Source organism: Engystomops pustulosus, chromosome 3, assembly GCF_040894005.1.
Source record: "Engystomops pustulosus chromosome 3, aEngPut4.maternal, whole genome shotgun sequence".
Lineage (NCBI taxonomy): Eukaryota > Metazoa > Chordata > Amphibia > Anura > Leptodactylidae > Engystomops > Engystomops pustulosus.
In genome coordinates this window covers 216,910,224-216,925,538 of record NC_092413.1, presented here as the reverse complement: position 1 = coordinate 216,925,538, position 15,315 = coordinate 216,910,224, and the positions used below count along the sequence as shown (strand labels likewise).

The 15,315-nt window shown below is 36.2% G+C and overlaps 1 protein-coding gene across 1 annotated transcript; it reads right to left on the bottom strand.

Annotated features, from left to right (window-relative positions):
• Positions 1-7,583: 7,583 nt before the first annotated feature.
• On the bottom strand, positions 7,584-10,772 carry SOX7 (SRY-box transcription factor 7). Its single transcript, XM_072143821.1, has 2 exons — positions 10,333-10,772; positions 7,584-8,959 (listed from the first exon to the last, which is right to left on the bottom strand). Exons 1-2 carry the CDS (start codon positions 10,559-10,561, stop codon positions 8,088-8,090), a joined length of 1,101 nt encoding a protein of 366 aa, XP_071999922.1. The 5' UTR covers positions 10,562-10,772; the 3' UTR covers positions 7,584-8,087.
• Positions 10,773-15,315: the final 4,543 nt, after the last annotated feature.

Here is a 15,315-nt window from a genome sequence, read left to right as displayed (position 1 = left end):
GCCTCCAGAGCTGCACTCACTATTCTGCTACTGGTGCAGTCACTGTGTACATACATGACATTACTTATCTTGTACTGATCCTGAGTTACATCCTGTATTATACCCCAGAGCTGCACTCACTATTCTGCTACTGGTGCAGTCACTATGTACATACATGACATTACTTATCCTGTACTGATCCTGAGTTACATCCTGTATTATACCCCAGAGCTGCAATCACTATTCTGCTGGTGCAGTCACTGTGTACATACATGACATTACTTGTCCTGTACTGATCCTGAGTTACATCCTGTATTATACCCCAGAGCTGCAATCACTATTCTGCTGGTGCAGTCACTGTGTACATACATGACATTACTTATCCTGTACTGATTCTGAGTTACATCCTGTATTATACTCCAGAGCTGCACTCACTATTCTGCTGCTGGTGCAGTCACTGTGTACATACATGACATTACTTATCCTGTTCTGATCCTGAGTTACATCCTGTATTATACCCCAGAGCTGCAATCACTATTCTGCTGGTGCAGTCACTGTGTACATACATGACATTACTTATCCTGTACTGATTCTGAGTTACATCCTGTATTATACTCCAGAACTGCACTCACTATTCTGCTGCTGGTGCAGTCACTGTGTACATACATGACATTACTTATCCTGTACTGATCCTGAGTTACATCCTGTATTATACTCCAGAGCTGCACTCACTATTCTGCTGCTGGTGCAGTCACTGTGTACATACATGACATTACTTATCCTGTACTGATCCTGAGTTACATCCTGTATTATACTCCAGAGCTGCACTCACTATTCTGCTGCTGGTGCAGTCATTGTGTACATACATGACATTACTTATCCTGTACTGATCCTGAGTTACATCCTGTATTATACTCCAGAGCTGCACTCACTATTCTGCTGCTGGTGCAGTCACTGTGTACATACATGACATTACTTATCCTGTACTGATCCTGAGTTACATCCTGTATTATACACCAGAGCTGCACTCACTATTCTGCTGCTGGTGCGGTCACTGTGTACATACATGACATTACTTATCCTGTACTGATCCTGAGTTACATCCTGTATTATACCCCAGAGCTGCACTCACTATTCTGCTGCTGGTGCAGTCACTGTGTACATACATGACATTACTTATCCTGTACTGATCCTGAGTTACATCCTGTATTATACCCCAGAGCTGCAATCACTATTCTGCTGGTGCAGTCACTGTGTACATACATGACATTACTTATCCTGTACTGATCCTGAGTTACATCCTGTATTATACTCCAGAGCTGCACCCACTATTCTGCTGCTGGTGCAGTCACTGTGTACATACATGACATACAATATTTGTTATATGTTTGGATCCTATATAGCAGTGATGGCAAACCTTTTAGAGACTGAGTGCCCAAAATGCAAACCAGACCCACTTATTTATTGCAAAGTGCCAACACAGCAATTCTAGTATTAAATTATGAAAATCTATTTGCTCTGTGCTATACCACAGCTTTCAAGGGTCCCGAGGACACCAATATCGTTGACAGAAGGTGGGAAAATTCACGCTTCCCTTGACAACCCAATGAACAGGAAGAATTGTTGGGCCAAGAGCAGGAACTTCAATGGCTCCAATGATAATCTGACCATATCCACGCCTTTTCTTCCTGCAATCTCAGATAGACCCAGATGCTTAACGTCCTGGGCTACCTGGGCCTGCAGGAGGATCCCTCAAATCCGGTCTTGTGAATTCTGTGCTTGGGAAACAGCCTGAGTGCCCACTGAGAGGGCTCAGAGTGCCACCTTTGGCACCTGTGCCATAGGTTCGCCACCACTGCTATATAGTAACATGTCATCATATTTTATGGGTTATTACGTCCCATAATATGAGTAATGCAGTAATATGAGCACATATATATATATATATATATATATATATATATATATATATATATATATATATAAACACCCATGAGCTCTTACTGCTCTCATATAGTCCTGATTGGGCATGATGACACTATAGCTATTGAACCCTGATCTATGAGGCAAGGATCTGACACATTTCCTGCAGTCACATGGAGCTGGGACCTGGAGGATTCTTCAGCTTTGATTTCTGAGATGTAATGTTGAAGTAACCTTCACTTCTCACCAGTCCTTGTTCTTTAATACAAGGGTGTAGGAACGTGTAACCTTCCGCTTCACTATGTGTTTGCCTCCCTGTAGCACTGACTTCAAAGCTTCTCCCTTGGGGACCTCTTTCCTGAGTCCAGGGAGCCGGGCCCCTCTGGAGAGAGCTGTTTGGGTTTTGGAAGATGTTAACTTGTGGAGTGAGCCTTCTTAGCATAAACAATAACATTGTGCTGCTCACATTTATCTCATAGCTAAGGCTGAGCCTATGGCATCCTGCTGCTCTTATCAGGCAGGAAACACCGAGCTGGGGACACATCCAGCCTGGCAGCTCCCTGCAGGAAAATACTCAGCAGCTTCCCTCATTCCTCCTGTCTAATCCGAGGGAGAACCAGGAAGACGGGGACTGGACAATAACAACTCACATTGTTGGAGGAGACTTAACCTCAGTACCTACATGTGTGTAATGGTCACCCCCAGACCTGACTCTACTCTGATACAACATAGCGACTACGACTACCCCTATCATCTCATCAATTTACTCCGAATATCCTATACTCAAAGAAAGAATGCCATAGTATAATTAGTAAGATTATTATTCTACATACAGGAGCAGTGATAGGAGGAAGATTATAGGTGTTATTATTATTAGTAGTAGAGTGGTAGTGGTGATTGTTTTACTTCTACAGCTGGACATCATTTTTCACTTTCCCCATGTCCATGAGCAGTTCCTTCTTCTGTACCTAAGTAATAATACAAAGAAAGATCTTTCACATATTTATATATATATATATATATATATATCTATTTTTATATTTTATCTATCTCATAGCTATCTATATATCAAGGAAGTCCATAGTAGCTTAAAAAATGCTCATGAACGCACTGAATATGGACTAAAACCACACTTTTCTCTATTTATGGACTATCTATCTATCTATCTATCTATCTATCTATCTATCTATCTATATCTATGTATCTATCTATATCTATCTATGTATCTATCTCATATCTATCTATCTATATCTATCTATCTATCTATCTCACATCTATCTCTCATCTCATTTATATTTGTTTATCTATATCTATCTAATATCAATCTCATTTCTATCTCAATTCTCATCTATCTATCTATCTATCTATCTATCATATCTATCTATCTATCTATCTATCTATCTATCTATCTATCTATCTATCTATCTATCTATCTATCTATCATATCTATCTATCTATCTATCTATCTATCTCATATCTATCTATCTATCTATCATATATATCTATCTATCTATCTATCTATCTATCTATCTGTCTATCTATCTATCTATCTATCTATCATATATATCTATCTATCTATCTATCTGTCTATCTATCTATCTATCTGGTTAATTTATAGTCATATCTATATGCATGTGTTTTTTATATCTGTATACGGTATATGTCACATAATCTGTTACACTGCAGTATCTCTATATCGGTTATTATTTATATATTCGAGTAAATATTTATCGTCTATCTACACCATATTTCAGTCTCAAATCTACTTGTATGTTTCTAATATCATCTATACATTATTTATTCTCTCTATCTCTGCTATCTATCCATGTATGCCATTATTATTATTAATTCCATCTATTTCTATTTATCACTTTTCTAAAAAATAAAATTAAGAGATATAACAAGATTATAGCTACATAAATTCATAGATAAAACATATATAGATATATACATCGCTGATAAATCTGTCTTTTCTTTTGTGTCAGTCAGTCCTTCCATATTTGTTTATTTGGCTCATATCTATGTCTTATCTGTAATATATGTGTTTCTGTTTTTATCTCCCTTATTTAGTATATGCTTCATATAGTTTTTGTTATCGCAATATATATAAAAATTCTATGTAACTTTACAGGAATCATCGTCCTCCTACTCCAGGAAAGATAACGTATCCTCCATCTGTCTCTGCCTCTCTCTCTCTATTACTCTGGCACCTCAGTATTTCCAGAACAATTACAGCAGACAATGTTTATGAGGCCGGTGCTGCGGAGGAGGCTGAGGCTTGCTGCATGCCACCATGCCCATAAAAAGCCTGTCACATCATTTTAAGCAAATTAAAAACTACACATTTTATTGAGCTTTACAAATGACCAATTAAACGAAATAATTTAATTACATTCGTGATGATGGATATACTGCGTCAGACAGTGCAAAAAATACTGTAATAATTAGATAGAAATTAATGGCAGCCCTTGTTTAAAAATATACATGCATTCATATATATTTATTTCTATATAAGAGTATATATACATATATAGAGAGAGAAAGAGAGAGCTGTGTGTGCGCATTTCATCTTTCCTATCTATCTATCTACCTTCTATTTCATATCTATCTATTTATATGTCTATCTATAAATCTTGTCTCTGTCTATATTCTCATATTTTGACCTGCGAGTCACCACATTTCCATATCGATCATATACTTAATAAAAATACCACCGCGATGAATACATCACACCCCACATGACACAGCTTCCTCTCTACTCATATATCCACAATGTTCCGAAGAGAAGACATAAATCCTCCGTCTTCAGAAAAGTATCTACTCTATCTCTTATTTACAATAATCCCAGGACTGTCTTGTCTATGGATTTGTTATGAATATTTTCATGTTCTCTATGAAATAAACTTTGAACACACAGAGTGTGGTATTTTGATACATGATCAGAATCAGTTCTGTTTTTCTTTAATCTTTTACTCTCTTTTTTTTCTCTTTTCTTTTTCTTTCTTACATCTTCTACCTCTTACACGGTGCAGTGAACATTGTATGAATTGTGTATGATATGCAACAATTGAAATGCAATTGCTGTTTACCTTTTGTCTAGTTTTAACATTGGAATTATATAGTATGTATTTTGTAAAAAAAAAAAAAAAAAATCAGTTTTGTAAATGTTGTAAATAAGAAGTAGTTGCATATTCCCAGGTGATTAACCTTAGCAATTAGGTATTTAATTTACAGAATCTATGAAATATGTTTGTAGACATTAGAAAAATTGTAGATTGTAATTAAGAAATAGATACATGATAGAAAATAGATATGGGACAGATAGCTAGATAGATAGATAAATATGAGAGGGATATATAGAAAGATAGATAATACCTCAATGTATTCCAAATAAATGGAAGATACATTGATTGATAGATAGATATGAGGTAGATTTAAAGAAAACAGAGCCATACTATATATATATATAGAGAGAGAGAGATGAAAGATAATAACTAACTATAGATGATATACATAAAAAAAAGTGAAAGTCCAAGGAGGAACAGTGTTTTAACCCAACCAGTGAGGTTTGAGAAAGGTGAATGTCACCGAAATGTCGCCACTCTTGAAATAAATCTTCACCTTGGATTATAATCTGGATTGGAGTGCTGTCTGCTTCATTATATAGATGACATACCATATACAAGAAATAGATGTTGGCATTACACCAATATGAAATAATACATAAATGGAGAGATCTGGCTTTTAATACAATTAAAAAATAAGAGAAAATAATTAGATAGATTAGACACATAAATACATAGATAAAAATATATAGATATACATCACTCATGAATCACATAAATAATGCTAAATTTTATATATATATATATATATATATATATATATATATATATATATATATATATATATACAGATACACACACTATATAGTCTCTGTATACATATATAGTGTTTGAGCAGGCCTGTATAATTTTTCTTATTTATATAGTAATTTGGTTGGATGCAGCAGCCATCCAATACTTCTAAGGAAAACCTAGAAAATACAGATGAAGGGTAAGGGGTGGACCAATACTAATCCTGAGGGTTACTACAAGCGTCATACTGCGGGTGAAGGTGGGTTTGTTGGGGCTGATCTCCAGCCTTCACTCTCCTCTTTGGGTTGTGTTGTGCGACATTGTCTGTACATGCCATGGCCCTCCATAAACTAGAAGTGTTTCTACAGACTGAAAGTGTAGGGATCTTTTAGTCCCGGGTACAATGTATCCACTGGCTGGAAGTGCACGAATCTCAGTCTTCTATTGTTACAATGTATCCAGGGTCACACATCACGTGCCCTGCGCTGACCTACATCCACCAACACTATGATATCCATAAAAAAAACCAGCGAGTGTACAGCCAGACCGTAGAGTAACCTGTCATTGTTCATCTGACAATTATATGAATCACGGCCATAATTACCTCCATATTACCACAATCACTGATTCTCCGCATATTTCTCCTAGACAAACATCTGGTGACACCTCTGTAACAAATCCCTTATACTACATAGACTACATGCTGTGTAAATAAATAACACTAATAATATAATCCCTCAGGAATACGGGATTTTATAGATCTGTTCAATCATATTATGTAAAAGGGATGAGCTGGTGTCTAGATGATCCAATAATTAAGAACAAAATAAAGCTATTAAAATATAGAATTAAAATATATGATTATATTTAATATCATACGTTGAGACACAGTTATCTCATCCAAGGTATTGGGACAGAATAATAATAAAGTGTATAAAAAAATTAAATTAAGAACAAACTGCAAAGTGATACAAGAAAAATACTGCACAAGAGCAAAGGCAGAAGAAGAAAGTGAAACAGATCTCATAGAAAATATACAATATATATATATAGTGAAGTGCATGTTTTCAGACCTTATAATGTTGGGAATAATGATGGAAGACACCGAGTTGGTAGTGAACACATATAGAGATATATCTAATGAATAAAGATTTAAAAGTGAAAGTAAATAAAATACTGAAAGTATGGAAACAAATAATGTATACATACATATATGTAGGCAAATAAATTATTACAAAATCCAAAATAGAAAATAATTAAAAAAAAAATTATATGTGAACAATATGAATTGTATGTATGTGGAAAGAAATTAATTTGACTATTTCTGTGCTGTCTGTGTGATACATTATAGATTAATTTCGTTGTGTCTGATTTATAATATATACATTAATTGATTATTTGTTTATAGTAATGCATATACTATATATTATTTATCATATATACAGTATATGATTAGTACCTGAGAAGAATACATCAATATATGTATACAATTCTAAATACAGTATATATGATTCATTTACTATATTAACAAGAGAGATAAAAGAAAACGCAGTTGATGAGGGGATAGATAATAGAAAAATAAATACATAATAGCAAATCAAACACAACCAGCCACATTGAACGTCATTTATGTATTTTATTGTACAAAATGCATTCTAAATTAAATTAAATATTTATGTCAACGCCTATGTACATCATCCAAAATACAGGTCACTGTAATATATATAAAGGTTTACTAATAAGGAGTTCAGATGCATTACCCAGGATTGCAAACCCTCTCCACTATCTCTAGTAATCCCCTGGTAGACAGTGACATTAAAAGAAAACAGTCAGGTTTTTTTTATTAGAACAAAACAAAAAGTAACAAAATAAGCGATTACATTGTATCACAGTTCATTCTTCTCTGCACATGTGTATAAATCAGGGATTTATGTGGAATGAGAAAATAAAAATGACCAGTCTCTCATTGTGTTTCCCTTCTACAGTTCTGTATACAGACATCCCATACTGACAGATACACACATATAAGTTCCTGCACCTTCTGCTCCTCATCTGATCATAAAGATGACCAATCACCCAGGGACATGGATACTACAAGAAGTCTCTGTATGACAAAATGTGATTTCTTCCGGATATAACCACAGGATTAGGTTTTATGTACAGGATTTCCCTTCATTGGTGCACTCTACCACAACATGGGGGCCTTGCCTCCACTTTAGGACAGTCACTGGAGAGACAGTATCCTGAGGGTATACAGTGAGTGTCCTTAGCTTACAGATGCCATTAATACTGCATGGTCTTTTCAGGTTCAGATAGGTAACAGAAGGCCTATGACACACTGTAGCTGTTGTAATATGTCGCAGTGGCATCTGCTAGGACAGAGATGAGGCTTGTGCTCTCTTGGGGTTGCAGGTCTATAGACTGTGACACCTGGATATGTCCATTTATCGCCATTTCACTGGACTCCATTATAGAGGTATTTAGGTACTGGTCAAACTCATTCCTGTCCATGTCTGCAAGGAGTTCTGCTTGACTGATGTGCTCTATGCTGTCATAATGTGGCTGATCAGGTGGGGGTGACAGCTGGCCCAGATGGGCATGAGGGAGGTAATTATGGGGCACGGTGTGATGGTAACTAGAGTTGAAATAAGCAGGTGGACAGTTCGGTACAGGGGGTATCATGGGCCCCCCAGGTTGGGTCATGGGCATTTGGCTTAAATGACTGCACAGTATTGGGGTTCTGGTGTATTCAGGTTGGTAAGTGGGACCATTGATGTGAGGGTGGTGGTCTTCTGGGCATGAAGATGGATAAAAACTCTGTTCTTGGTCGATGACATCCAATGGTGACATCTCTGGTGGAGTTGGAAGCCCATATGGATATGACTGGTCATGTTTGCTGCCACTTTGTAACTCCCTGTAGTTTCTGATGTCCTGACTTGTCCCAGAAGGATAGCCTGAAGTCTCCTCTTTGTCACCAGATGACCTGCATCCCCTGTTATCTGGCACCGAGTTCTGGTCCCTGGAGAGGCCATTGAGCATAAATCCAGTTTCCACACGTTTGCAAATTCTTTTAATCTGCTTCTTCCTTCTGGGTCTGTACTTGTAATTGGGATAATCCTGCATGTGTTGGACCCTCAGTCTCTCGGCTTCTTCCACATAAGGTCTCTTCTGGGACGGGGACAGAGCTTTCCAGGATTTTCCTACATAAAACAGGACACAAAACACAACCATTACGATACAGGATGTGGCAGGAGGATGTGCCCATCAACAGGCCAGGTGTCAGCTCATAGGAAGGTCGCAGGCAAATGCAAGGCACACTGAGATTTCCTGAAACCTATAGCAACACATGGACCCTATGATAACTACTATGGGTCAGGGTCATACACACAGCTATTGAAGCAGGAAATTATAGTTCCCATATAATATATATAAATATGTACTATTCTTTATGGTGAAACTGCGACTGGCTCATTATATCAGTTAGGGTTCCTAACTGATTGTATATATTATACATGTATTTTACTTTGGTAACAAAATGAAAATATAACAATATAAAACAAAATAATATTAACAATATAAAAATACTAAAATAATAAAGCGTTGTCAGAATGTAATCATTGGAATAATAATAGTAATAGTTACAAATAAAAGATCGAAAATTAAAAAAATAAATAAAATAAAGATCATCTTTTGTACAAGCAAATATTTTACCATTTTACTATGACAAGGTCATAAAATTAAGTAAAAATAAATCCTGATAAGTACAACATGAAGATGTGGTGATTTCATTTTACTCCCTGTCTATGGGAGACATGAAACATTTCCGGAGAAGTGGAAACGTTCGGGTGAGAGCAGAAGCAGATAAGGAGTCAGGGGCCCTGCTGTCTGCAGTCACAGGCTGCAACTCTATTCCCGGGCATGAACAAATCTGACTGCACCTAATCCTTCCCGGGGAGAGACACTACAGACACCGAATGAATCATAAAGTCTGCAAACAACGCGGAACTTTCCCATCTCACAGCTCCCTGTTTGCATTAACATAATTTTAGGAACACAGTGATTCTGGGGTAATAGCTGAACAAGAGCACAGGGTCATAGAACTGCATTATCTCTCTCTATTTATAGATTTAAAAAAACATCATTTCTCTAAGAATTAACATTTTAGCACATTTAGCAAATATTTTTAACAAAGTATTTGTTGCCAACAACTCTTAGTTGCTATCTATCTACATTAAACCGTATCTAATTGTTTAATTATCTATCGATCAATCTTTCAATCTCAAAATTCATTTACTATATCATACTGTATCTGTCTATCTATGTATCTACCATCTAAACAAACACTGTCTCAAACATTATCTATCTCTCTATATCAAGCACTATCTACTTAATAATTTATCTATCCAAATAGATCTAAATAGCAATCATAATAAAATTTAATATAAATCCATCTCAAATCTAATCTATCTATCTATCTATCTATCTATCTATCTATCTATCTATCTATCTATCTATCGGTATAAAGTACAGTATGCTATACATCATAACCCTCTATAGTGTTCCCATGTCTTACCCAGCATCTTGCTGAGCTCGGCATTGTGCAGGTCGGGGTTCTGCACTGCCAGCCTCTTCCTCTCGTCCTTTGCCCACACCATGAAGGCGTTCATGGGTCTCCTGATGCGGGTCTCTGAGCCTTTCTCCCGAGGAGACCTATGAGGGGACAGTCCATCGGAGAGGTCTCCATCCATGGTGGAACAGTCCAAACTATCAGACCAGGAGTAAGATCCCATCAGTGCAGTCATGGCACCTCTTCTCTGTTTCTGTGCGCACTGGGCTATTAGTGATCTGCTTCCTTATACTCAGGTTCTCCACCTCGCCCTGTGTCTGTCTGTAGTCAGGAGACACTCCTTAAAGAGTGTGCACACAGTTCCTGGCTGGCCGGTGTATTTATCAGCTCTTAAGAATAACTTCCTCCAATGGCACAAGTCATCTCCAGCCAGCTCCACCCAAGAACTGAGAAAATGTGACACAGGCTCACCTCTCCAGCCCCAGGCTGTAACTGCTCTCACACCAAGACAACATGCTTCACCCAGCACACACCTCCCCCTTTATACACACAACCTTAAACCTGCTCACAGAGAACAAGGGGCTTCCCAAAAACTTGCCCACCACATGCAACCAAACCCACTGCCTCCTCTAGTGTCAACTACATTAACTATATACCCACACCAAAATAATATGCACCATCCAACATCTGCACATTTACAACATGCATTACACGAGGTCTCACAGACACATAACAGTGATATAATATCACATCCATTACATCCATTACATCTCATACACAACAATAAACCATGCATCTACTAAGACGAATGATGTCCACTTTCACAACATACATTACACACAGAACCACCAGGACAACATGCATCAGTCATCTCATATCATTTACACATTACCTATATCCATCATACACTCACATCAGTATAGCAAGACATATGATGTAACCCCCTACACCAGACATGTGGTACCTAGTGCATTCAGTACATATATACCAATATGCACTCATCATGTGGCTTCAAGTGGCTTCTTTCCCCCAATACACAGGGTGCAGCAAGACTTCACAAGTCCTGTATATGGTATACCAGCACCAGGACTGTATTGACAATATCTATCTACACTATAAACCCTGTACACATAATGTAGCCATGCACACATCAACACAACATGTACAAAGAGACAGGCACATTATACCAAGGAGAGACTATTGAACAGTCAACAGGAACTATCATGATTTTGGGTTCATTATACAAAATACTTGTGCTCCTCTGCTTCCTGCAGAATCACTTTATGTTTTTTTTTATCATTTTTTTCCCCCTTGTCTTGTTCACATTAGTTAGTGATGCGGATAATTGCAGAACTTCCTTCCAGTTCCTGGAATATGAGCTCCACACATCCTTTATCCATAAGGAATAGACTGGATGACATCCTGCTAGCTGGCACACACAGCTCCATTATCAGACAACATCAGAGCTGAGATACAGCTTAGATACACTACACACAAGGATCCAGGAGCTGCAGCCATTAGTAACATACAGAGGTATAACGGAAGGTAAACGTTTCTTCTATGGTCATGACTATCCATAAGTTCTAATGTCTATCACTATTCCACTAAAGTTGCATTGCCTCCTGGAATGTTCTATCAGTCTGTACAGTATAAGGTCCACCCCTAGGCACATTAAGCTATATAGCATTTTAGTACTTCTATACATTGTGTGTTACTATAGACGCCCCCAGCTCTACCTTCATCTTCAGACAAAGACAATAGCACTGAGACTGCACTCTGTAACCCACAGACATCTCACAATCATCCCATTGCAGCTGCACATGAGAAGAGAGAATGTAGGGACAGTCTGGAGATGAGAGAAATCCAAAGGGACCCAGAAGCTTGGGACATTCTGGCTAGATGGACAGCCATGGTGCTGAAGTGGTAACTATGCTCTGAGGTGGTGGATACATGACAGACACTACAGAGGCAGGGCTTCATACCTGGGGGGTCATCTCCTCTGGATTGTCCTGACCCCTGGCACTATGGAGGCGGAATCCCCTACATGGATGTCAATTGTTTGTGAATGTTTCCTATTATTGCTGCCAGGAATCATTGAGATTATGAACAGACCTATAACAACAAGTGTGTGTAGACTGTCAGCTACTGCCTGCTCCTCCATGTATTACCAGCTGTGACCCTGACAACTGACAACCACACACAACTGTCTGTCTATCATCTATCGTATCTATTTATCTATATAAATTATGTCTATAATTTCACTCCATAAGGATGAATGTGTATTTCTATATCTCTATATATACAGTATATTTATATATAAACATTTATCATACAATATATCTATACTTTGTTGTTGTATACTCAGTTTCTTATATCTACATATATCACTATATCACATATGTTTAGAACATATATATCTAGCGATGTATATAAAATATTTGTATTTTCTGCTTTATTTATCTACATAGCGATAACAAAAGATCTGCCTCTTAAATTAATCTAAAATAAGATTATCACAAGTATCTATCTGTAACATATGTATCTCATACCTATTATCTATTTGTATATAACTATACCTACTCTTCTATCTATCTATCTATCTATCTATCTATCTATCTATCTATCTCATATCTATCTATCTATCTCCTATCTATCTATCTCATATCTATCTATCTATCTATCTATCTATCTATCTATCTATCTATCTATCTATCTATCTATCTATCTCATATCTATCTATCTATCTATCTATCTATCTCATATCTATCTATCTCATATCTATCTATCTATCTATCTATCTATCTATCTATCTATCTATTATATTGATTATTTACCATCTAATATCTATTGCCAATAAGAAAGTGCCTACATATTTTCTATTTAACTATTGGAGTGTTTTCGTTCTTTGGTTTTTCTTATTGCCTATAATAGATATACATATATCCATCTATCATCAATACCTTTGTTACATTTAATGTATATTTAAACTTGTACGTTTCGGAACACAGAGATCCCTTATTCCAGACAAATTGACTAAATCCAGAAACTTGCAAAGATGTGTGTATAAATATTTGTTACGGTTATAGTCAACAATTAAGTTCACTCCTTTAACACTACGAGAGGAGAGAAGAATATACAATCATAATAGATATTACTGACTATCTGTGTGTATTTCTTTACACATTTGTCTATATTCAATTGTCGGCATTTAAAATTGGCAGGATTGTAACAATACACATGCATATTCCGTGATTAAATATCATATACACAATATACTCTAACTGTACATTAGAGGCTGTGTAGATTTTCTACTATAATGTAGTGTACAATGTGGACTATTTTATACTAGAATATTTATTAAATTAAGCTGTAATACATCTGTATATCATAAAATATTAGATATATACTGACAAATTATTGCTGTAATAAATTTAAGATGTGATGGTTTTATAGGAAGCATAATAACAAATCACATGTGAAGAACAATGTAAACACACAATGTACAGCTGATTTATATGCTCCCCAGTCACCTTTCAGTGATGTGTCCCTATGTCCTGGTGTCCTCTGCATAGATAGATATAAGGGATAGGAGTTAGGTAGATAGAAGATAGTTAGATATGAAATAGATCTCTAGATTTCTAGGTCATCCCCTAGGCTGTGTACTGCCCCTGCACATTATTTACTATGATTTGATTTACACACTGTATCAAAAACTGGATACATTTATAGAAACCCAATTGAAATTATATATATATATATATATATATATATATATATATATATATATATATATATATATATATATTGCAGTTTTACTGTCCCTGTCTCACACTCTGACTCCAGTTAGAGAACTGGAAGATTTCTGTACATTTCCATAAGAAAAGCAGACGTGTGAATGGTCACATTGTTGTGAAGCTTTCCCTATTCCACGTGTAAACAGGTTCTGTACAGTGGAGGATGAGGAGGGTGTGGGGGCTCTTTGTGTTCTGTGGGTGGTTTGGGAGCTGCAAGTCTGGAGTCTCTGAACAATAAGGAGCAGATACTGAGGGATACTTGGGGGTTATAAATACTAAGATGGTATATTATATACACACACAGTGTAGAGATGGTCACCAATCATGGTTTATGCAGGATACATAATACAGTCACAGTGATGTATTAAATAAAAGACGTTTTGGGGCTGTAATTTACTTGCAGTATATATTATTTTATACTTGCAGTATATTATTTTCATTAATATTTTGTATCAGTCAATAGTAGGAGTAATCTTACTGATAAATAGTACAATAGAAAGGTATATAATAATGTAGCTTTTTTAAGAGCCAAGTGTGATTTTGGCTTCCAAATACTGATGCAAAAACGGACCAGAATATTGTCCTGTGAAATTGGCCTATAAAACATTTAGCTTGTAGTACAAATGTGAAGTTAAATAAGGACATGATTTAATTTATAAATATACTGAGAGAGTTCATAACCGGGTGAGACATACAATAACATTGCAGTATAGATGTTGAATACAATATGATTAATTCATATAAGGGCTATACAGTCAGACATGGAATGATACGATTTGGTATATTATCAACAATATAATAGGAATCCATTTACAATGTATCACACACATGTGGGGTATATTATACATTATATGAGAATATAGATGTGTAAATATTAATAGGTTATATACTGTACATAATACATCCATAATACGGGTATATAATGCATCCAGATTATAATACAGATGTGTGGTAGGAACAGAGTATTATATGTTTTATAATTCACTCTATCAGTATTTCATTCAGTATTGGGGTATGTAATACTTTCACACTTTATACGAATTGTCTCTGGTCTCCAAACCTTCATTATGCTGGTATATACCAAATCTAGATTACAATAGGATGTATAGTAAGAATAGGATATAATAGGGTTTATAATACTCTTACAATTTAATATAGCAGAACTCCAGGCATGTAATAAGCGGGTGTATAATAA

Bases quoted from the DNA above. Each gene is read 5' to 3' on its own strand.
- SOX7 (XM_072143821.1), bottom strand. From the start codon at position 10,561: ATGACTGCACTGATGGGATCTTACTCCTGGTCTGATAGTTTGGACTGT. The intron at 8,960-10,332 runs GTAAGACATGGG...TGTTTTATGTAG, and splicing joins CGAGCTCAGCAAGATGCTGG to GAAAATCCTGGAAAGCTCTG.